General features: G+C 41.2%; 10 protein-coding genes across 12 annotated transcripts; 3 read left to right on the top strand and 7 right to left on the bottom strand.

Annotated features, from left to right (window-relative positions):
* Positions 1–122: 122 nt before the first annotated feature.
* P5CDh2 (delta-1-Pyrroline-5-carboxylate dehydrogenase 2) lies at positions 123–2,344 on the bottom strand. The gene is made up of 3 exons (XM_064695235.1): positions 2,204–2,344; positions 1,707–2,003; positions 123–1,644 (listed from the first exon to the last, which is right to left on the bottom strand). The coding sequence occupies exons 1-3, from the start codon at positions 2,281–2,283 to the stop codon at positions 144–146; spliced, it is 1,878 nt and encodes a 625-aa protein (XP_064551305.1). The 5' UTR covers positions 2,284–2,344; the 3' UTR covers positions 123–143.
* A 29-nt stretch (positions 2,345–2,373) lies between these two features.
* Positions 2,374–2,783, top strand: LOC135437327 (uncharacterized protein C15orf61 homolog). Its single transcript, XM_064695255.1, has 2 exons — positions 2,374–2,530; positions 2,586–2,783. The coding sequence occupies exons 1-2, from the start codon at positions 2,374–2,376 to the stop codon at positions 2,714–2,716; spliced, it is 288 nt and encodes a 95-aa protein (XP_064551325.1). The 3' UTR covers positions 2,717–2,783.
* A 15-nt stretch (positions 2,784–2,798) lies between these two features.
* LOC135437315 (lysosomal acid phosphatase) lies at positions 2,799–4,692 on the bottom strand. The gene is made up of 7 exons (XM_064695237.1): positions 4,345–4,692; positions 4,181–4,276; positions 3,978–4,106; positions 3,790–3,903; positions 3,592–3,729; positions 3,128–3,532; positions 2,799–3,059 (listed from the first exon to the last, which is right to left on the bottom strand). The coding sequence occupies exons 1-7, from the start codon at positions 4,492–4,494 to the stop codon at positions 2,895–2,897; spliced, it is 1,197 nt and encodes a 398-aa protein (XP_064551307.1). The 5' UTR covers positions 4,495–4,692; the 3' UTR covers positions 2,799–2,894.
* A 230-nt stretch (positions 4,693–4,922) lies between these two features.
* LOC135437322 (uncharacterized) lies at positions 4,923–6,136 on the bottom strand. The gene has a single exon (XM_064695251.1). The coding sequence runs from the start codon at positions 5,703–5,705 to the stop codon at positions 5,208–5,210; it is 498 nt and encodes a 165-aa protein (XP_064551321.1). The 5' UTR covers positions 5,706–6,136; the 3' UTR covers positions 4,923–5,207.
* Positions 6,137–6,189: 53 nt separating this feature from the next.
* Positions 6,190–9,958, bottom strand: LOC135437317 (fibroblast growth factor receptor 3). 3 transcript variants are annotated; one of them, XM_064695243.1, is made up of 5 exons: positions 9,238–9,958; positions 8,059–8,545; positions 7,245–7,360; positions 6,981–7,176; positions 6,190–6,921 (listed from the first exon to the last, which is right to left on the bottom strand). In XM_064695243.1, the coding sequence occupies exons 2-5, from the start codon at positions 8,168–8,170 to the stop codon at positions 6,275–6,277; spliced, it is 1,071 nt and encodes a 356-aa protein (XP_064551313.1). In that variant the 5' UTR covers positions 8,171–8,545; positions 9,238–9,958; the 3' UTR covers positions 6,190–6,274. The 3 variants fall into 3 exon arrangements, with proteins under 3 accessions (XP_064551313.1, XP_064551315.1, XP_064551314.1); XM_064695245.1 differs by having other exon boundaries at positions 8,059–8,515; XM_064695244.1 differs by having other exon boundaries at positions 9,672–9,958.
* Positions 9,959–10,797: 839 nt separating this feature from the next.
* On the bottom strand, positions 10,798–11,552 carry Cby (Chibby). Its single transcript, XM_064695254.1, has 2 exons — positions 10,978–11,552; positions 10,798–10,919 (listed from the first exon to the last, which is right to left on the bottom strand). Coding segments are annotated over exons 1-2 (327 nt in total). The 5' UTR covers positions 11,303–11,552; the 3' UTR covers positions 10,798–10,917.
* Positions 11,553–11,571: 19 nt separating this feature from the next.
* On the top strand, positions 11,572–13,227 carry LOC135437314 (nucleoprotein TPR). Its single transcript, XM_064695236.1, has 5 exons — positions 11,572–11,621; positions 11,696–12,065; positions 12,132–12,650; positions 12,703–12,893; positions 12,954–13,227. The coding sequence occupies exons 1-5, from the start codon at positions 11,587–11,589 to the stop codon at positions 13,156–13,158; spliced, it is 1,320 nt and encodes a 439-aa protein (XP_064551306.1). The 5' UTR covers positions 11,572–11,586; the 3' UTR covers positions 13,159–13,227.
* lsn (vacuolar-sorting protein SNF8) lies at positions 13,153–14,177 on the bottom strand. Its single transcript, XM_064695249.1, has 3 exons — positions 13,632–14,177; positions 13,430–13,576; positions 13,153–13,372 (listed from the first exon to the last, which is right to left on the bottom strand). The coding sequence occupies exons 1-3, from the start codon at positions 14,099–14,101 to the stop codon at positions 13,228–13,230; spliced, it is 762 nt and encodes a 253-aa protein (XP_064551319.1). The 5' UTR covers positions 14,102–14,177; the 3' UTR covers positions 13,153–13,227.
* A 501-nt stretch (positions 14,178–14,678) lies between these two features.
* disp (dispatched) lies at positions 14,679–20,976 on the top strand. The gene is made up of 7 exons (XM_064695231.1): positions 14,679–15,212; positions 15,290–16,279; positions 16,335–16,426; positions 17,378–17,917; positions 17,974–18,612; positions 18,670–19,644; positions 19,703–20,976. The coding sequence occupies exons 1-7, from the start codon at positions 15,057–15,059 to the stop codon at positions 19,902–19,904; spliced, it is 3,594 nt and encodes a 1,197-aa protein (XP_064551301.1). The 5' UTR covers positions 14,679–15,056; the 3' UTR covers positions 19,905–20,976.
* On the bottom strand, positions 16,302–17,310 carry LOC135437321 (uncharacterized). Its single transcript, XM_064695250.1, has one exon. The coding sequence runs from the start codon at positions 17,196–17,198 to the stop codon at positions 16,458–16,460; it is 741 nt and encodes a 246-aa protein (XP_064551320.1). The 5' UTR covers positions 17,199–17,310; the 3' UTR covers positions 16,302–16,457.
* Positions 20,977–20,985: the final 9 nt, after the last annotated feature.

Below are 20,985 nucleotides of genomic sequence, written 5' to 3'. Positions count from 1 at the left end.
ACATTCGTTTAGTTTTGGCATATATAACTAACAGCCTTATTTATGAAAAAAACACCGTCGTCGTTAGGATCCCAGATCTGTTGTTTACCTTTAAAGTAATGTCATTAACAAGAATATTACGCTTATTAGATTAAGATTAAAATTTATTCGGGTTTATTCAAATTATAATCGTCCGAATCTTCAGTTTCTTGAGGTTTAATTGCCTTTTTTATGTCCATTATAGTATCGCTGATCTCCATATAAGGATAATAAACATTGACATGCGGCACAAACGACTCTTTAATAACCTGCGGCGATGTCCAGCGCAGCAAATACTGTGGACTTCCCATCTTCTCGTTTGTGCCTGTCATTTGGCCAGCTCCAAATGGTTGCTGTCCAACCATGGCGCCCGTACATTTGTCATTTATATTTAAGTTACCCACATTGGATTTGAATGCGTCGCAAGCCTTCTTAATAAACTCACCGTCCGTGGCAAAGATTGAGCCCGTCAGGCCGTGATTAATTTTCGCAATTTTATCCATAGTCTTATGTAAATCACTATCCTCATAGACATAGACGCAGAGAATGGGTCCTAACAGTTCCTCCTTGCACAGAAAAGTGTCGAGATCGCTAACAAGCACTATTGTGGGATCGACAAAGTAGCCGCGACCTTTGGAGCATGTGCCACCAAGTATTAGTTCACAGTTGGAGTTGTTATGTATATAGTTGAGATATGTAAATAGACGTGTATATGCATTCTTATCAATGACCGCCGAGTAAAAGCAGTCACAGTAGGTAGCATCGCTGACAAACAGTCTGCGTGTTATCTCCAGCAGGGATGCCTGAATCTCGCTTTTCCACAAAGATTTGGGCACATACAACATCGAGCAGGAGGAACACTTTTGTCCAGCATACTCGAACGCTGCTCGTATGGTGCAGGCTACTGCAACCTCTGTATTGGCCGAGGGATGCACAAAGTGAAAATTTTTGCCGCCACAGTCACCGACCAGGCGTGGATAGTTCTTAAAAGAGTCAATACGCTCTCCAACCATCCTCCAGAGCACTTTCAGTACCGCGGACGTGCCGGTAAAGTGAATACCTGCTAAATTGCTATTACGCGTTATTACCCGAGAAAATTTTTCCGGATCAGCTGGTAAAAAGTTTACTACGCCGTCTGGTACCCCTGCCTCTTGCATGGCCTGGAACACATACCAGTTGGATAGAATAGCCGAATCTGAAGGTTTCCAGAGCACTGCATTGCCCATCAGTGCAGGTGTATAGGCCAAATTTCCAGCAATGCTGGTAAAGTTAAATGGACTGATTGCGGCTACAAAGCCAGAAAGACCGCGTAATATCATATGATTGCAATAGGCTTCTGGTCGACTATTAATTGGCTTGTAGTTTGCCAAATCACGTAGGAAAATTGGATTGATGCGCATGAAGTCCACCAGCTCAGCGACATCCATTTCCGCCTGGCAAAGTGTCTTTCCCTGGCCAAGCATCGTTGCCGCCACAATCTTCAAACGATACTTAGTGGCAATCAAATCGGCTGCTCTATCCCAAATGGCCATGCGCTCACTTAACTTTGTCTTATCCCACGTTTGCTGCGCCCGCGTAGCCGATTCGATTGCCTTCTGAATAACTTTATGATCGGCGTGATTGTAACTGTATGTTTTGGGATTATTCCATTAGAATAGATTGTTTTTTTTTTACATGAATATTCATACCGCGCTATATAATGATGTACATTGTAAGGCACCCTCTGAACTAGCTCACATTTGTTATAAAGCTCCTTGCCGTCTATTACGAAAGGCACAGGCTCTATTTTGTTGAGGATTTCAGAAAGCGCAGCTTTCACTTGATTACGTTCATCAGATCCCGACTCATATTTCCACAGGCGCTCATTTTGAATTGGCAGCATATTAAAATGTTCCGTTTGTATATTTTCTTTTGGAAAACGGCGTACTGAAGAATGAGACACACTTCTTACATATCTCACAAGTGTAGTCCAATTTAATGGCGAACTGAAATTTAAAATATAAATTTAAAAAGTCTGCTATTTAATGTGTTGGGCAACGCATATATACATAACGAGGCAGTTATCGATATCGAAAGTCTGGCAGCATTGCCGAACAAATCAGCTGCTTGTATTGATACATATTGCTATTGCTATTGCTAATTTTATGCAATACAACTGTTGCGTTTGTTTAAGAATGCAACTTACGCGAATTTTGCTGAAGCCCCGAGCATCCGAGGTCCTGACAGCATATTTAAAACAGAGTCATGAACCATTTTGGACATCATATTTTGTAAAAGTAAGCAAGAAACCGCGGAATATTCAAATCGTTAACACCAAGAATTAAGTTTAAAGACGTCCAGAATGATCAACGAGGAATGTCGCACTTCAATTGGACACTGGACACAGGCGCAAACTATCATATACTACGCACAGGTTGTTATCCGTACATGAAGTATCACTGTAGCAAACGTGAAGTGCAGGATCTTACACTAGAGGACAACTTCTTTCGTTTCCTTAAGGTGATTAATCTAGGTGAGTGCATTAAAGGATAAGTATGTGCAAGTAAATCAATCAGTACCTGTCGCAGGCCTTCCTATGCTCTTCTATGGACTTGCAGCAATTCGTCTAATAAGCCATAAAGAAATTGTCCGTGTCAGCGATACGGTAGAGGTACCAATTTACTTTTTATATGCCGAAGATAAAGGGTCTAGATTTTGAATTTAATTATAAAAATTCAGAAGGGGTCTAGATTTTGAATTTAATTATAAAAATTCCGAATTTGAAATGTTATGCTCAGGAATAATTTTTGAATATATAATAATATATATTCTCCAACAATAACAACATGGCTACATTTTAAAATACTTTCAATATAACAAAACATATAATAATTAACTTAATTCTTGCAGTCCGTTAAGGGGTTCTCACAGGTATCATCGTAATTATCTAGTAAAAGAGACTCCAGCGAAGCGCCAAATTGACTTAGCGAACAGGGTACATCACAATTTGGTATTGTTAGCTCCTTGGGAAACTTGTCCTCGCTGTTTAAGTAGTATACCAGCTGTGTAAATACCAAATATATATTAGAATAAAGACAATATAAGACAAACGTGTCTGATGATCATTTACTTTGACTTCAAAATCGCCATCAGCGAAAGATTTGCTGTGATGCAACTCAAAGACCAATGCTGAGGCATACTCCGGCAACTTTGCCGTCTGGTCCAAAATGCCCAGCGAGTTCATGACATTTACAAGCGTTACATCATGCGCTGAATACAGAAATATTTTGCGATCTGGATTTAAATTCTTTCTGCGTTTGTTTTGCATTTTCTTGAGTATTTCGGTTAGAAAAGCGCCACCCTTAATGCGCTTCATGAGGTGCGTTTCGGTAAATAAGGTGTAGCTGCGCTCAGCCAACGGTCGCATTTCCTCGGGATATATGTTCTCCGTCCAATCGGGCAGAGCGAGACTGACTTCCTCTTCTGTTTTTAGTGTGGTATACAACAGTTCCACATCCAGCACATTGGAAACGTTCTGCAAGATTTTCAAAATGAGTTGCTAAAAAAAGTCGTTAAACAACAAAACATGTTAACCTTGCCCGTGTTCTTGCTGAGTAGCTTATATAGCGCCTTATTGTCCTCATTCAGCTTATCTAGCTCTGGAGGCGGAGTTTTGTATAGTTTCTGCAATATGGTGTCATATTTGATGCAGGGTTTCTTTTGCGCCAACAGCTGTAGATTAATAAGAAAATCTTTCAATATAAATATTGATTTGCTAGATGAAAAACTTACAATGTCATCATTGCGAGCGAGCGTGTTTATGGCCACCGGCTGCCAGGGTATGGGCAGCACATTGTTGTTCTCCAGCGGCGGCATCAGTCCGGCCAAAACGCTTTGAGCGCTCATCTAAAAGATAACTACCAACTGATAAGACACACAGTTCTCTTATCACCAGACAATAATTTTTGACTTTGACGCACCACACAGCGTTCCGCGGCGGAGCTCAGAACATGCACTTGCTGCTGTGTGTAAATGCTATTCGAGGGCAGCAGGCGATAATAGCGCATGCGCAGATTTTGGCCCAACTTATATGACTGCAGGCTACCCTTCTGCAAAGACAACAAATACAAATCATTTAACATTGGCATTAATATTGAATCCACTATTGTGGTTTGCCACTCACCTGTGTGAGTGCACCGAGGCCTTCCGGCCACTCGAGCGCCGCATGTGGATCATTTGGGTAGAAACCACTCGGATTTTTGGCACCATGGCGAAACAGCTGCAGAAACATATGTAAATGACATACTTGATATGCGCATCTTAATTTGTTGTTTGTTTAATGCTCACAATTGATATCATGCGTAGCTTTTTCAAGCCCTGCTCATCGTTGCCGTCGCCAAACACGAAGTAAGCCATCATTACAATGCATAGTGCGCTGCCCAATAATATAACAGATATTTTGGTGCCACGCCGTGATTTGCAGTCGAAAGGCGACATTTTTTATGAGTTTCCTTATAATATCTTGTTTGCTGCTGCAGTTTATTAATGTATATACATATATGCTTATTTGCACTACAGCACTTTGCTATTTTCACAGCCTAAAAATAGTTTTTGTTTGTTTGTTGTCTGAACTGTTATTGCTTTTAAGCGCAAAAACAACAATACACCGCGACACGTCTAACAGCAGTGAGCTCTACGCGGCAACTGAACAAGAGTTGATACGCAACTTGGCTCCAAAGAGAGAAAGAGAGCGAGAGAGAGAGGTGAACGCCGAAGAGAGTGAGAGCCACATTGATTGTGAGAGAGTGTACCCAAACATGTGCTAATAATCAAATTATGTAGCCATCGTACACAAATACCCAATAGGAAATTTTAGCCCGCGCATTTTGGACCAAAGCCAAAGAGCGCAACAATGTAAGCGCATATATGTAAGTGGATTTTTTATTTTTCAGCAGGCTTACTTTTAACAACAAAGAAACACCGATTGGCTACAATAAAAAATATGTATATGTATGTGCTTGCGTATATGTGTATGTTCAAAAAAAATATATATGTATGTGTACATGGGCATCAGGACTCTGGTAATTTAACATTTAAATAGTAACATAACCGTAACGGCTAACACAATTATCTGAACCGATATGATGTAGTTCAATGCGTTGCGGCAAGCCTGCCATCCATCCAAAAATATTATTGATTAGCCAGAAAGTCTACGATGTGCCTTCTTGGTCCTCCTCGGATTCGCTGGTGGGCTCCTCTACCAAATAGCCCTGCTTTGTGCGGTAGATATTTTTCTTGCCACGATGCTTTTCTTCGGTATGTGATCCCGATGCTGAAGCATCTCCATCCCCAGTCTCACAATCATGTTCCTTGGCAATATCTGCTGCTCGATCCTCTTGCGTTTGATTAGACGACGCATATGTCGAATGCGGTTCCTCCTGCTCACTGAATTCAAATATAGTCTGCCTTTGAGGACATTGAACCGTGTCGTAGATAAGCGCACTATGCTGATTGCTGTCGCCAGCCATTGCCAAATGGTCTTGCAGATCAGTCAGATAGTTAAAAGAGCAAAGTGGACGCGTCACGTAGCTATCCGAAATAGCAGCATGCAAGGGCCACTGTATCGTTTCAAAGTCATATTCACGGGATTCCGGCATCAGGTACTCGTAATACTCTACGGTGGTGGTGCGATAACTATGACTCGACATGATGACCCCTTGTTTTATGTAGTTCTGCGACTTAATTTCTATCTGTGTTGCTGTCCCCCGTGCTCTTCGTCCCGCCCGCAAGTCTGCCCAACGGCTAGTTCAATGTGATTGCTCCTCTGTAAATTGTTCCTGGATAGCACCACCTTCTATAGGCGCGCCCTGGTTCACAACGCTAAGGCACAGCCGCAAAAAGTAGATACGCACCTCGTAATGCCGCAACAGATAAAACTGCAGATATATTTCAAAGATCATCAGAGGCCAACGGTAATACACAAATCAGCTTAAAAGTCGCTCAATGGGCTTGACTGCTCGCTGGCTATATGAGAAACGTTCTGCCGGAACTGGAAGGCGAACAATAATTTTGAATTTCATGAAAAATAGTGAATTTTGACAAAACAATGTGTTACTAGGAACTGAACGTTCTGTTCGTTTCAAACACAATCCACCGAATGGAAAGGGAAATAGAAAAAACTTATTCGCCAAATAGTTTTCAAACTAATTTGTAATTTATTGTAAATATTATAACTTAAGTTTAAGCACAGTCTTTGATCCCACACCTTGCAACATTGTCAACTGCCGCCGAGCACATAGCGTTCTGTGTCCAGCTCCTCATCCGAGTATTGCTGTTCAATGCGCTCACACTCGCTATGCCTGGTGCAGCGCTTATAGATCATGTATCCACCCCAAACGCTCAGCGGCAGTAGCGCCAAGCCAAGTGGCATGAGAAACAACAAGAGGAATTCGCGAGGATCGCTGGTATCGTCGCTGACAACCTCATCGCTGTTACTGTAGTCCACCCAGTATTCCAAATTCTCATCGGGCGGCAATACTTCTAGATAGGCTTCTCTTATTTTGTGGCCCCGATAGCTTATTGCCACACAAGCATAGTAACCGGCATCCCGTAGACGCACGTTGTTTAATATAAGCTTGCTGAGATAGATCTGTGGACTGATTAGCTTTTCCGGAGAAGTAGGGAGCAGCTCGTAGGTACGCCCATTATAGCGCACAATATGAGCACTGAAATTGGAAGTGCCGGATGGGGGCTGAGGCGTCTCTGGCGCCGGCATATATGCTGCATGTCCATGCCGTCTAAACCATTTAATAGTTAAGTGCTCCTCGCTGTGCACGCGACACTGGAACACCACTCGAGTGTCCTGAATAGCGGTTTTATTGCTTGGGTATGCATCTAGAAACTCCGGTGCGGCTAGCGAGCTATCTAAAAGGGGGAGCAGCAGAAATTAGCTGATTCCTGACAATATCCTGCGAAACACTTACTCTTCACTTCCAGCTGATAGGTGCGAATAAGTTGCACATCCCATACTTGAGGATTAATGCTGCACTTGTACAGGCCAGAGTAACGCTCGGTCACGTTGCGCAGCCAGAGCTCTGCACGACAGAGTGTGGAGTCGCAGGGCAGAGCTGTCCAGTCATCGCCAGACTCCAGCTGGTAACAATTATTGTCGCTGCATTGCTGACAAAAAAGAAAAGAAAATTGACTTTAACCTTTGACGCAGATTGATTATGGTATACCATGCTCACCTTGAAGTACCAGTGTATTCTAATGTCCGCCAGTCTGCGCTCATCCACCAGACCCGTGAGATTGCACTGCAACCTAACGTCGAAGCCGGCACGTTGTTGTATCAGCTCCGTGTTCTCTGTCAAAAATGCAATCACACGAAACATCAGTTAAAAAAGGGTATCATCAATTTATTGTTACTTATTCAGAAAATATCTTATCACGTAGCATTGCTAAAAAAAGAACAAAATGATAAACTAGCCTCGTTTAAATAATTGCCAAAGAAATGCATGGAACCCATTGAAAATGGGTAAACAGGGTATATTGTATTTGTGCAAAAGTATGTAACAGGCAGAAGGAAGCATCTCCGACCCCATAAAGTATATGTATTCTTGATCAGCATCAACAGCTGAGTCGATTTAGCCATGTCCGTCTGTCTGTCCGTCCGTCCGTATGTATGAACGCAAGGATCTCAGAACCTATAAGAGCTAGAGACTTGAAATTTTAGCTGTAGGTCCTCCTAGTGCCCGCGCAGATCGCCCCGTTTCCAAGTAATCGATAAAATTCGATATCGAAATCCTGTTTTTTGAGCAATTTCGGCAAATAATATGAGCTAGCTTCTAGAATAGTATATATATATGAAGTATTTTTCATTTTATACCTATCGCCTGTCGGAGAAAGAGGGTTCAGGGTATCCCCTAGTCGGGAGCTCCCGACTACTCTCTCTTACTTGTTTTCATTTCTATTTGTTGAGCATCTTACAGATATTGTTAAGCAGATTAAGGGCACTATTTATGGATGGAAATTCAATTTATAGTCTTAAAGTATTACACCCACCTGTATAATCAATAAAGTACCCAATCGTCGTGGGCAATCCACAGATGCCAATCAAGAACCAAATCGCCGCTAAACGGTGCAGCTGTTTCCTAATAATTATTGTCAACACCATCGTATGCACTTGCCTTAACAAAGTCTATACATTGTTTAGCACTTTTTAGTTCTCATAATATACTTTTATCTATATCGAACTTTTAGCTTCCAACGGAAAAGTTTCATCAAAAATTGCACAATTGATTTTATGAGTTCAAATATATATTCCGATATTTTAACAACGCTTTAAATATTACGTTTTGCCATTAACACGAAATGATCGATTTGTTTTTAGTTTTGTAGTAAACATTTTGTGCTCGACTCGATGCTGCTCAGGTTCTTATTTATTTATTTATTTAAACGTTGCATTTTTCACCGCCTCTCGCACACATTTTTCACACATTTTATTGGCCGCTGGCGGCCGCTGAGTGTACAATTTTCTTTTGTTTATTTACTTGGCCATTTAAAGCGGGTGATCCACATACAAATAGTGAAAAAAAAAAGATGAAGCAAATACGTACAAGCACACATACTTAAATGTTACATATGTACATAAATATGTACACACATTCAAATCCTTGGCTCACATATAAATGATGGCATTGTGTTTTTCATGATTATTAAATAGTGAGAGACCCCATTTATACAGAACAATAAATCATAAAAGCGATAATGCCCATTTATCAAATCGCTACCCACTAAAGGCGTGGGTTGATAGAAGACACTCGAAACGAACGAAATTTGATATTTGCCCCATTCGAAAAATGGAAAAACACAAGATACCCCGACTATACGTCAGAATATCAATTAAATATACGTAAATATGTATAATGAAATGAAATAAATAGTAAGCAAAGCCAAATAGTTTAACCAATATTCAGGAATAAAATAATACCATTCGAAAGGGTTTCAAATATTGTAATTGTTTATGCATATTAGCAAATATTTTTGTTAATTACTTTTCAGCTTATAAATGCGTTTTTAATTGGTAAGTAAAAAGGAAAATTTGATGAACATTTTTCGAGTAATGCAAAGTGGATTTCACACCATTTCAAACACATTTACGTTTTAGCACATATTTGTATGTGGATCGATTCGATGCACCAAATGCCAATAAAACACATTTGTCTAAACGAACCGACTAACCGACTGATTGTCTGTTTATATAGCTACTCTTCGCATGATCCATTTGTGTGGTAGATTTATCACAGTTGCCCCCATTTGATTGGCGTTCACTCAATTGATTTATATGGTATCATTTATTAGGTAGCGCTCGTTTCATACAACAAAATATCTATTGCTTGATAGACAATTTGTTTATGGCAAGCAACGTTTTTTGAAAAATCAAAACTACGCGCAATTACAGGCGCCCAGAAACGATGGACACACGACCATGACGGACTTTGACGATCGACTGTTTGGTTACTTAGTTCTTAATCACTTCATGAAGCACGTCGAACTGAAACTTGCTGATATCGCCCGTTTTTTTTTTTTTCTTTATATATTTAGTTTTTTTTATTTTTCTGATGAATGCGCCAAATCGGCAGACACTTTGTGCTGATATAGGCGCCTTTTGTTACCTAATGCCACATCACGAAGTCAATTGGGCCCCAAAGCTAAAACATTGCCATATTCGCAAGAGGCGCATCCAAACCGAAAGCGTGCAAACATTTTATTGTACATGTGTTTTTTTCATTGTTATTATTGAATAGTTTTGGTTTTTTTTTTGTTTTTTCTCCTCTCCTAGCAATTGTTATTGCTGTTGTTTTTCACTGGGTAAATAGTGCTCGTATGGTTTTGTAGGCACATCGATCTCTGGGATCGCATTGTGTGCGTCCGTACGATCGGCTGGCTATCAACAAACTACTGTAATACACGAATCGAACAAGTGTTCGATTCGATTCCCCTTTGGAAGCGAGGTGCTCGCCATTGCTGGGAACAACTAAATAAATGTGTTTTATAAGCAGATTCGCTTATCGCATATCAATATAAATGCGTAAATATACAGTAGTCGATATAGTGTCCCGATATCGCCACAGCTATGTACATAGACGACCATGTACAGAGAGGCGGCCACACACGACTATTAGACTCCGTCCGTGCATTCAGCACTAAGCTATATCGGTTGCCTCGACCGAAAAATGTAATTTAATATTGGTTAACCGAATAAGAGAGAGAGATGGAGAGGGAGTTAGATAAAGATAGAGATCCATGTCAGTACTGTATGGCCTGCACCCTCGTCATTTGTTTATTTTGGCTGCCACAGTGGGTTCTACTATCAATTCCGCCAGTTATCGGTATACTGGCCCTACCTTGCTTATCAATACCATAGTAATAAATAGCGGGAGCCAAGCGGCAGCTTGCCGGCAGCCCGATGGCGTCTAAAGATTGCTGTCAATGGCGACAATAATGCGAACAATTTGACCAGCCGGCCCGTCCATTCATCGAACGTTAGCCCAACAAATCCAAATTAATTCCCAATGGGCTAGTCAACAAAGCCAGCCCGGCGGCCAAGGCGCTGCACTATGCCGTCGTACTGTTGGAGCTCTGCATAATACTTTACCAATTGATAAGCTTCAACGAGCACTATATGATATAGACCTTTAGCTGCCTGATTAAATAATGCACGCATTGCGATAAATGGGCTATCAAAGAAACCCTAACGATCCAATTGAGTATCCAAATAATCCAATCGAAACCTTAAACTTAGTATTGAGAGTTTTTTGAACTATCTTATCGGGATTTAAATATCACAGTTTATATTTGAATAGAAAATCCACTCTTTATTAGACTTCAATATAGACACGCGGGCGATTTGAAGTTTACCTCTATAAAGGAAATTAACTATATTAGATTGATTTCCATAAATCAGGCTCTTACACTTACACTTGTCCTTCGGCTTCAGCTCGTTCAGCTCCGTGGCATGCTCAGCTAGCAAATCCAGCATGACCTCGATCTTCAAATTGCACATATTATTCTCCTCCTCTAGGGCACGAAATTTCTTGTTCAAACGCAGCATGTCATCCACATCCCCTTTGCGAGCCGAATGCATCCAAATGCCGTCAGCAAAGCGCAGCTCTTTGTTGCCCAAACTCAGGGAGATATTTCGAAAATCGTCAATATCCTCGTTTACAACGGGAAACCCAATATTACAACGATTCGCACGAGCTGGAATGGGCTTCGACTCGAATTTCTTGTTGAACAACGGCATCTCAACGATTAACTGCAAACTGTTCACAAATTTGACCAATTCAATGTTTATGCTTTGCCACAAGCCGTTGCCACGGCAATTAGCTTGGGTCACAACAGAACCAATATGAATACTCCCTGCTCCCTGCTGCCTGCTGCCAGGTCATTGAGCTGTCAAACAGTGACAGTAGAAAAAGACTGCCAGCTGCACCGAGAAATTAACTCAAATAGAAATCGTGCTGCTTGAATGGAGTACCCTTGAAATTCCAAGTTCTTAGCGTGATTATTTTTTTTTTCAAATTTAAAATGTCGCAGGAGGCTATAACCTATCAGTTCCCGAGGTGTGATAAATAATAAAAAAAACACATTAATACATTCCGGCTCAAACAAATTTATTTTTATTCGTTTCAAACAGCGGTGCCGGCGAGGTGGCATTGTGCGTGGAGCGATTGATAAAGGAAACCAACGAGGACTTGAAAAATTTTCGCGTGGAGCAATCCGACCTGCGATCGCTAATTAGCGCTGTATTAAATGAGAATCGTCACTTGACCGGCGAACTGGGCAAATTTAAAAAAGTAATGTGTTCCAAAAGCAGTGAGAATATACATGAAAGACTACATTTTGCTAACGATGCGTTGGTCAAAGCCATGGCTCAAATTGAGGCACTAAAACAGGAGCAACGTAGTCTGCAGACATTGCAGGAGTGCTCACAGCGCACCATTAAGAGCATGGAGGTCGAATTAAACACTTATCGTGCCCAGCTGCCACAAGGAGGCAATGATCAGGTGAGTATTGTTCCAGGACCAGAATGCCTTGCTTTTCGTGTTTGTCATACCAAATTGCAAGTTTAGATGGCGCAAAAGTATAATAAAGCTGTTAGAATGCTAGAAGCCAGGTTGAGTGAGCAACAGGAGGAAATTCGTACACAGGCGAATCTTATCAAAGCTCTGCATGAGCATAAGCAACGCTGTGGTGAGCAGATCGACCAGTTGCGATCTCAGTTAAAGGAACGCCACCATGATGCAGCCACTCGAGAAGAAGAACACGCTAAGCTAGCCAGTTTACATAAACAACTCAAGGAATTTGAGAAATCCTTGATGAAAACTCGAGCCCTGCTTGATGAGAGTAAGAAGCGTGAGGTAGAGGCTATGCGCAAGGTGCACGATGCGCTCAGTGTTAGCGAAGCAGCTGTCCGTGAAAAGGAGGATGCTGAAAAACTTGCTGAATCGTACAAGGAGGAAGCTAGCCATCTGGCATTTAACATCGGCAGCATCATGGATGAGGCGGCTAACCGTGTGGACAGTGAAGTCGCTCAACTTAGGACAAAATTGGCAGAGAAGGACAAAACTATAACATCGCTGCGTGAAAAGGTCAGGCAGATTTTTATAAAATTCATTATTCTTTTCAGAGTTTTCATTGCAGCTTAAAAATGAAGCCATGGAATACAAGAGAGCAACGCAAGCCCTGGAATGTCGGATCGAGCGTATTACCCTCAAATATAAAGAAGCTCTCAATCAGAACGCAAAACTTGAGAAGCAAGTGGAGTCTTGCAACAAGCGTCTAATAGAACTGGAGGAGTCTGCCTTTAATGATGAAACGCATCACTTACAACAGTGCGTATACTATATATAAGTACAATTGCAGGACTTTAATTTAAAGTTTTTTTCGCACAGCAAAAAGGATTACGAGTCCAAAATGGAGACCTATCTGAATTCATATAAGGAATTGAAAGCGCATTACAAGGAGCTTTTACAGGATCTTACAAAGAAATTCGAGGGCGCATTCGAAAGTCTACACAAGGAAAAGTGTGAGCTGCAGGCCGAAAACGAGATGTTAAGGAACGGCGCTGCAGGAGACGGCATGGGAAAGATATTGTAGCATGTATATACAATAATATATTTTATAGTAGATTGTTAAATAGTTTTATATAAATTTGTCTACAAGCAACTATGCAGCAGCGATTTGTGCATTACGACCGGGAAACAAGCTAGGAAACCAATAACTTGGCTCAACATCCGATTGTTTATCAATCCAGCACAGGCCCTCGCCCAATACCTTTTCCAGCGCTTGTTTTGTGCGGTATTCGGTCCATCTGAAAGGGAAAATACTTTGACTTTGTCGGTTTTGTTGGGTTCGGTTGGAAGCTTACCCCAAGTCTTTAATGAGTTGATTTTGAGTGACGTAGCCAGTTTCTGTATTAGCTGCAGCACTGAGTATGTTGGTCTCCTCCATGCTTAGCTCACCCGGAATAGATTGGACCATGTATTTACCCTTACCCAGCTTGTGAACAACGAAGCTGAAAATATAGAATTATTAAAATTTGCGACTACAACGATTGAAATGGTTCATACCCGTTGCCAAAAATGGTCAGTTTTTTTGCTGCCATGAGTATGTCCTCTTTTGTAATCTCCTGATGAACCGCACTTTGACCACGTGCTGCTATGAGACGACGGCGAAGTTCGTCTAATTCCATAAGGCCGCCAGTTTTATGATTGGCTGCAAGGCATACTTCCACAACCTGCACGCTTAGCTCGTAATAGAAATCTCCCATGCCAAGCACACTCCAGAATCCTTTTCCAGTGGCTAGAGGATCCACTCCAATGGCAGCACACATTTCCTGAAATTGTTTACGGAACTGCGAGTTTTTGCGTATATCTTCCTTGTGTTTCATGGCAAACTCTTCCAATTTAATGCGAAAAACTTCCATTTGTTTCGTCATTTGCTCCAGTTGAGATTCCTGCAAATCGGCCCCTTTATCCTTATATTTTTCAGCAGCCAACTTTTGCTGCTGTATGGCACCCAGACCCACTCGGCGGCGCATATTGACCACAATTTTATTTAATGTTTACTTTTTATAAAAAACAATGTTTTGCAGTCAGCTGTGACGAAAAACAAATGATCTAATTTGTCAGTCGAACTGGTTCATCGGAGCTGTTCAACTAGTTCATTTTTATTTATCGAATTTGAGCATTTGAAAAGGCTAATCAGCTTTAACTTTCCTTGATTTAAGTTTAATTAATTTATATCACTTATAATTGAAGAGATTATGCCTTTTAAAAAATATTAGAGGAGTGTTCATACATATATGTATGTAATTTCATAAACTGTCAATCTTGCAGATGGTTTACGTTGTCTTTCTGCCACACTCTCGTGTTCGGTATACTTCAGTATTGACTTTGTTTGTTTTTCGTTTAAAAATAAGGTTGACTTTCAATTTGAATAACGTTATCAATCAATTAAATTTAACAAATAAGACTGACATGTTTTAGTACATATTTAGTTGAGAACTACTGCTTAATTTAAATACAGTTGAAAATATCGATAGTTCGATACATCGAACGAGAATCAAGTCTTATTTCGTAGGGATAAATCGATGTTTATTACATCTCTAGTGCATTTTGCTTGTGTTTTTGCGCATTTTTTGCATTCGCGTTCTTTTAATTATTTTAGTTTAATTTCTCTGCCTGAGATTTATTTCGCGAACGTTTAAAAATGTTATCAATCCATTTTCAGTCACAACAAACCAAACCGCAGAGCAAGAGCCACAGCTAAATTAATATTTTGCAAGGCAGGTCCAAACAGTATCTATAACATAAACAACAACAATAGCACTACCCCCAGGACATCCGCCATAACGCCTCAAGCTCAAGGTTACTCAAAAACCCCCATGCTGCGACTGCAGCTGTCACAAAACCAAACAAGATGAGAATAATCTAGGCGCTTCAATTTGGAAGACATTCTCGAGCTTACTCCGTTGCCGTTTCTATTACCTCGGCATGTTGTGCTTCGACTCGGAGAAGATGAATTGGTATTATCATGTGCTGGCACGGAGACCATACCTGGTGGTCGTCTCAATTGCAGTTTATTGCGTGGCCTGCATTATAGTCGCATTTTTACTTAACGACCTACCAGACTTTAGTGACCCCACCTTGGTTCGTATCATATCAATCATTCCCCAATATATAATTTCTACGCATGCTCATACTTTTACCCACAACAAATATTGCAGGGCTTTGAGACGCGAGGCACCGAAATTGGCAAACGTCTAACCGCTTGGCATAATCTGGATCAGGAGGTTGACGGCAACGGTGTTTTGTTTTCCAACCCCACAGATCTGATGCTAAAGCTTCAAACCGACAAGAAACGTGGTGTACCGCGTCATCAGCATCCCAATTACAGGCGGCACAAAAAACAGCGTCGAAAGCACAAAAACAATAAGGGCCGCAAAGAGCCCAAGAAAAATGAGCACGACGACATGGCGTACAAAATGATGCTTATTAATAAGCGCCTAAAGGCGACCAAGAGTCCGTTAAGCGATAAGTGGATGGGTGACAGCGGCGTGTTTCGTGACTACGAGGTAACCAACGACAGCAGCCCTTCCTTGCTAGAGCCGACCAGGCGCAGCGATGAGATTGAATATGGCCACAATACTACTTACGTGGATGAGGATGAGCATCGTGAGCGCGTACAGACCAAGAAGAGTACATGGCGTATGCTAAAGCAGGCCTCATTACCCAACGACGGATGGTCTAACTCAAGAGTGCGTCAACCCATCGAGGGTTTTTTTTGTGATTCCTCACCACACAAGGAATACTCTCATTTTGTGGTGCAGCGCATTGGACCAAATTCGACAGACTCACTGTTTGATCTAAATGGCATGTTGGCCATGTGCCAGCTGCAAGAGCAAATTGGTGCCGTGCCCAGCTATCAGGCATTCTGTGAGCCTGAAATGCTTACATCCAATTGCTGCCGGCCGTGGTCGCTGCCCAGCTATGCCACCCTGTTGGCCAATAAGAGTTCCTGTTTTGATCTGACTACGGATGATGTTGCGCTGTTGCGATCGCTGCTGCTTAATTGCTACGATTACTACCACTATCTAAAGCTGGACGTCAATTGTAACGAATTAAATCGCTGTTATGCGCCGGAAGAATGTACGCGCAACAATTTGGTCTTCAATGTACTCAACTTTCTAAGCGATCACAGCTTTATTAAGCCAAACGTTAGTGTCATTACGATAAAGATTGGTCTAATTAATAATTATTTATTTTATGCAGGACACGAATATTTTTTTGAAATACGCCATGATTTTTGTACCAGTTGCACGCTCCAATCGCATCCTGCCGCTTTTCCACGAATGGCAACACGTGTAAGTTGAAAATTTAATTGTCAAAATTATTCTAGTACTTGCGCAGCGTGTAACGGTCGATGGGTCCTGTAGGCATTTTGCCATCCTTTGCTGTCACCAATGCGGGTATGCAGACTTCTTCATAGTATGTACTCAGGTCATATTTGCGGAAAAGCTTACGCATGTTTTTGGCAAATGTCTCCATGGACATACTTTTGGGTTCAGGTCGGCGATGCAATGCTGCACCCAAGGCATTGAGCTCTTCGAGCCGATTATAGTAATTGCCATAGGTAGTCAGAATGTCCTTGGATTTACAGTTAGGATCTGATATATCCGCTTTTATTTTTTTTTGACTATTCAGTGCCACATAGTCATTTGGCGAATAGTCTGAACTATAAACAGTTTTCTGCAAATCCCTCAAAAAATCTTCGACTTGATCAAAACGCACTGGCGGGCACTCAAAGAACAGTTTATAAATATCCTCGTTGCACCACTTTGTGCGCAATAAAAATTGGCGATATTCTTCGCGCCAGTCCGTTGCATACGGCCAGGTGCGCGTCTTTAATTCAAAATTATTCACCTTAAGATTGTTCGCATAATGCCCAGAGATCAATGCCGCATCGGTTTGCTTTTTTATTATCTTTTTTGGTTTATAAATGCGACCATCATGCATGTGGTTCACAAAATCCGCTTCTGTGACGGTCTTTTTATTGAAACATGTTGGCAGCATCTCTTTAACGTCCACCTGAGCTAAACGTTCGCTGCGTGTCATAGATTCCTCTTCGCCAGCCATTTTACTAAATCAGTTCATGTACATTTAATGTTTAATTTAAATATTCTAATTTTTGCCTTGAGTACACTATTTGTGAATACTTTTGGGTAGTTATATTTAATAAACTTTTAACATATATTTCTAGTCTTATGTGATGGACGTCATTATTTAAATAGTTTTTCATTCAACTCTATTTACAGCGAGCTATGCAATGAGTTAGTGGAAGTTGTTGCCATGGATTTGGGTCTGGAAAATGAGCTATTTAGCGAGCAGTTACTAACAGATGTTTGGCTGGTATCGCTGGGTGGTCTCTTCGTTATGGCTTGCGTTTGGTTATATACAGGATCTGCGTTTATTACACTAATGTCCTGTTGTGCCGTTTGTTTCTCATTGGGATTGGCATACTTTGTTTACACGTTGGTATTTGAGTTAAGCTTCTTTCCATATATGAATCTCCTAGCCATTGTGGTCATCATTGGTATTGGTGCGGATGATGTATTCTTGTTCCTAAAAATCTGGCAATGTGTGCTGGCCGAGCGCTTTAGCAAGAGCAGTACATTGAACACACAATCAACATTGCCGACGCCGTTGGAGCACAATGAGCATACGGAAACATTAGAGAATCTAATGGCGCTGACTATGCGACATGCGGCAGCATCTATGTTTGTCACCTCGGTAACCACTGCTAGCGCATTTTATGCCTCCTACAGTAGCTCCATAACTGCAATTAAATGTTTTGGGTAAGTCTTGTTAGTCTTATAATAAACTATCCACTATTAATGGCTTCCGTTTACAGAATTTTTGCGGGCACCGTTGTGGTCACCAACTATTTGCTTATGATCACCTGGTTACCCGCCTCGGTATCAATTATGGAGCGCCTGTTTGCCAGCCACATGTGCTGCCAGCAGCATTTAACACAAAAATTGATCAACGCCTGCAAGAAGTCAATTAATCGATTTTGCGAATTGTTTGAAGAGTGCATTACGCAGAGTATTATGAATTATGCATACCTGTGGCTGTTCATCTTTGCCGTGCTGGGCGTTTCCAGTGCGATCATTGTGTTCTGGTATCCGGGTCTGCAGCTGCCAGAGAAACCACATTTTCAATTATTTGTGTCACATCATCCCTTCGAGGTTTATACAAAGCTAAGGCATCAGTTTTGGTTTGAGAAGCCTCTGCAAGGAGTGGAAAATTTCAATATGAGCATGCGCTTCGTTTGGGGCGTACAAGCGGTGGACGATGGCGACTTCACAAACCCAAGCTCATACGGTAACCTACACTATGACAATAATTTTAATATATCAAGCAAGACGGCGCAGATTTGGTTACGGAACTTTTGTCAAAACATACGCCAGCAGCCATTTTATCAGGCTACCTTTGGTTTCTTGCTGCCCAATTGCTTTATTGAGAACTTTATAAGATACATGGAGCGTAGGTAAGCATTGTGTTATATAAATTAGTGAATGTTATTCACTAAGTTTTTTATTCTTAGATGCGTTGATGACATGGACTCAATGAGCTTGGATCGCGCACCTTGCTGCGACGCAGAGTTTCCCTACGAGCCGCACATATTTGAGGAGTGTTTGCCACAATGCATTTCCAATTTGTGTGAAACCAGTTTCTATCAGCACGGCAAAGCGGGTCCCAAGTTTGCTGCTGGACCCATCCACTCGGATGAGTACTTCGAGGGCAATAGTAATGAAAGCTTAAGCATTGAGTCGACTTCTACGCAACTACTCGTGAAAGCGATCATCATTGAGTTTGATTCGAATGTCAGATACAGCACGCTCTACGCCAACATCAACCAGTTTTATGAGAGCGTCGAGAGTTGGTTTCAGCAGCAGCTCAGCACGGCGCCCTTGGGGTTGCGTGGTGGCTGGTTTATCAGTGACTTGAAGTTTTACAGCGTTCAGGACACACTTTCGCACGACACAATCATTGCTATTGTGCTGGCCATGGCAGCTTCACTTGTTGTTCTGCTCTGCTTCACACTTAATTTCATTATTTCCATATATGCCGTCATTACTGTCTCTCTGACCATTTTTAACACGGTGGCTGTGCTTATTTTACTCGGATGGCGGCTTAATATACTGGAGAGCATTGCGGTATCGACTGCAATTGGCCTGGCTGTGGATTTTAGCCTACACTATGGCATACATTATCGGCTCTCGCCTTCTAAGGAGCGCATTGCAGCCACACAATTTGCGCTGTCCCGCATCATTGGTCCAACAGTTATGGCAGCGGTTACCACTGGCGTTGCCGGTGGCATTATGATGGCATCAAATATATTACCCTACATACAGATTGGTATATTTTTAGTTGTAGTAATGGCCACCAGTTGGTTCTATGCAACCTTCTTTTTGATGAGCCTGCTCAAAGTGGCCGGACCGCAGTACGGTTTCATGCAGCTGGGCTGGCCTGCATGGCACAAGCGTCGCACTGCAAAGGCTAATAAATTCTACGAACGGTAGGTCCAACTCCCATATTCTTGGCTATTTCTAATTTGTGTTTGCAATCTCTTACAGGAAACCCAGTCAAATAATTGCCACTGAACAGCTGCTAACACCCACCAGCTCAGCCATTGTTGAGATGGCCAATTCGGAGACACATGAATTGGAATCTCTTAATTCAAACAATCAGATCAGAACCATTTCAGGTGCAGAGAGTGGACATCCGCCGCCTTCTCTAGCTGTGGACTTAGAGCACTCATTTCAAACGCCGCACTAGTGCAAAATATCAAGCGGAGTCCGCGATTTTCAATGGAGCTTCTTATTGCCTCAGCTAAGGAGCTGCAAGTATATGCATTTTTTATACAAAGGGCAACGCAACGAAGCTGTCCGAAATATATACAATTACTATGTATATGTATTTAGCACACATTGCGCCAATGTAAGTGTACGTATGTAAGCTGTATTGATATATCACAGCTAGTCGTATGTGCAATTACTTTGTTAGAGTTAAGCGTGACTCAAAGAGGCAAGCGATTTGCGTAAATGTTTGACACATTTTATACTTTGCTAATATAATATTCTATTAGGCGGAGATTCGCAATTAATTGTACTTATGCTTGAGCAAACATTTGCGCCAACTAGTTGGCTATTTGATTTACTATTTAGTGTGCTATTTCAAAAAGACTTTCAACAGTTGCAATGCGATTTTTTACTTAGTTACTGTAACGCTTGGCTCTCGCTCGAGCCAAGTGAGCTCAATATTGTAAACTGAAGCAATTGGCGGAAGGTACTGGGTACGTCCATAATTGTACGACTGCACGATGTCGGTATTATTAGTCTTAAGTAAAGTATTCGACAACAGAGCGCGTCCGCGTAATTGTTTATGTATTTACGTATTTAACTGTAATCAAAACTATTTATACTCTGAATTTTTATTAGCTGTTAAAATGGGCCAACTATGTTGATGCCGGCATTATAGTATGTATGCAGGTATATGTAGTTACCATATATGGTAGTTATATACGGCACAAACACACAATATATATAATGTACATTGGTGTACTATATGTGTTGTCTATCCTACTTAGTTGTAAATGTTTAAAACACACAAAAACACACTCGCGTTTGTAATAACCATGTAACTGTGATACAGAAGGTGACAAATTGATAAATACAAATTCTATGTTTATACAGACAATGAGAGCTAGTTAAACAAAAATCATGACGTATTGTACTTAACTATAACTGAAAACCTTGTACTTCCTTCATTAAACTTATTAAATGTGTTGAAGTGATTTAATAAATGTTACTTGTAAAACAATAAATAAAAATATTACTTTCAAAACAAATCAAGTTCA

Source organism: Drosophila montana, unplaced genomic scaffold, assembly GCF_035044405.1.
Source record: "Drosophila montana isolate Dmon_TW-CO22-7 unplaced genomic scaffold, ASM3504440v1 contig_3733_1, whole genome shotgun sequence".
Lineage (NCBI taxonomy): Eukaryota > Metazoa > Arthropoda > Insecta > Diptera > Drosophilidae > Drosophila > Drosophila montana.
Note: the sequence above shows the minus strand (reverse complement) of the source record. Positions and strands in the feature narration are given on the sequence as shown.

What these genes read in the sequence shown, in the direction of transcription:
- LOC135437321 (XM_064695250.1), bottom strand. Translation starts at nt 17,198, where the DNA reads ATGGCTGGCGAAGAGGAATCTATGACACGCAGCGAACGTTTAGCTCAG.
- disp (XM_064695231.1), top strand. Translation starts at nt 15,057, where the DNA reads ATGTTGTGCTTCGACTCGGAGAAGATGAATTGGTATTATCATGTGCTG. An exon ending in ATAAGATACATGGAGCGTAG is followed by an intron (nt 18,613 to 18,669) that starts GTAAGCATTGTG and finishes TTTTATTCTTAG; the next exon opens with ATGCGTTGATGACATGGACT. An exon ending in GCTAATAAATTCTACGAACG is followed by an intron (nt 19,645 to 19,702) that starts GTAGGTCCAACT and finishes AATCTCTTACAG; the next exon opens with GAAACCCAGTCAAATAATTG.
- LOC135437327 (XM_064695255.1), top strand. Translation starts at nt 2,374, where the DNA reads ATGTCGCACTTCAATTGGACACTGGACACAGGCGCAAACTATCATATA. An exon ending in CCTTAAGGTGATTAATCTAG is followed by an intron (nt 2,531 to 2,585) that starts GTGAGTGCATTA and finishes TACCTGTCGCAG; the next exon opens with GCCTTCCTATGCTCTTCTAT.
- LOC135437315 (XM_064695237.1), bottom strand. Translation starts at nt 4,494, where the DNA reads ATGTCGCCTTTCGACTGCAAATCACGGCGTGGCACCAAAATATCTGTT. An exon ending in CCGCCGCGGAACGCTGTGTG is followed by an intron (nt 3,904 to 3,977) that starts GTGCGTCAAAGT and finishes GTTATCTTTTAG; the next exon opens with ATGAGCGCTCAAAGCGTTTT. An exon ending in TCAGCAAGAACACGGGCAAG is followed by an intron (nt 3,533 to 3,591) that starts GTTAACATGTTT and finishes AAAATCTTGCAG; the next exon opens with AACGTTTCCAATGTGCTGGA.
- LOC135437322 (XM_064695251.1), bottom strand. Translation starts at nt 5,705, where the DNA reads ATGTCGAGTCATAGTTATCGCACCACCACCGTAGAGTATTACGAGTAC.
- LOC135437314 (XM_064695236.1), top strand. Translation starts at nt 11,587, where the DNA reads ATGTCGCAGGAGGCTATAACCTATCAGTTCCCGAG. An exon ending in CACAAGGAGGCAATGATCAG is followed by an intron (nt 12,066 to 12,131) that starts GTGAGTATTGTT and finishes TTGCAAGTTTAG; the next exon opens with ATGGCGCAAAAGTATAATAA. An exon ending in GAAACGCATCACTTACAACA is followed by an intron (nt 12,894 to 12,953) that starts GTGCGTATACTA and finishes TTTTTCGCACAG; the next exon opens with CAAAAAGGATTACGAGTCCA.
- lsn (XM_064695249.1), bottom strand. Translation starts at nt 14,101, where the DNA reads ATGCGCCGCCGAGTGGGTCTGGGTGCCATACAGCAGCAAAAGTTGGCT. An exon ending in CTGACCATTTTTGGCAACGG is followed by an intron (nt 13,577 to 13,631) that starts GTATGAACCATT and finishes CTATATTTTCAG; the next exon opens with CTTCGTTGTTCACAAGCTGG. An exon ending in CAACTCATTAAAGACTTGGG is followed by an intron (nt 13,373 to 13,429) that starts GTAAGCTTCCAA and finishes TTTCCCTTTCAG; the next exon opens with ATGGACCGAATACCGCACAA.
- P5CDh2 (XM_064695235.1), bottom strand. Translation starts at nt 2,283, where the DNA reads ATGATGTCCAAAATGGTTCATGACTCTGTTTTAAATATGCTGTCAGGA. An exon ending in GGGGCTTCAGCAAAATTCGC is followed by an intron (nt 2,004 to 2,203) that starts GTAAGTTGCATT and finishes TTTAAATTTCAG; the next exon opens with TTCGCCATTAAATTGGACTA. An exon ending in GTACATCATTATATAGCGCG is followed by an intron (nt 1,645 to 1,706) that starts GTATGAATATTC and finishes CAAAACATACAG; the next exon opens with TTACAATCACGCCGATCATA.
- LOC135437317 (XM_064695243.1), bottom strand. Translation starts at nt 8,170, where the DNA reads ATGGTGTTGACAATAATTATTAGGAAACAGCTGCACCGTTTAGCGGCG. An exon ending in GAATACACTGGTACTTCAAG is followed by an intron (nt 7,177 to 7,244) that starts GTGAGCATGGTA and finishes CTTTTTTGTCAG; the next exon opens with CAATGCAGCGACAATAATTG. An exon ending in CTATCAGCTGGAAGTGAAGA is followed by an intron (nt 6,922 to 6,980) that starts GTAAGTGTTTCG and finishes TCCCCCTTTTAG; the next exon opens with ATAGCTCGCTAGCCGCACCG.
- Cby (XM_064695254.1), bottom strand. Translation starts at nt 11,302, where the DNA reads ATGCCGTTGTTCAACAAGAAATTCGAGTCGAAGCCCATTCCAGCTCGT.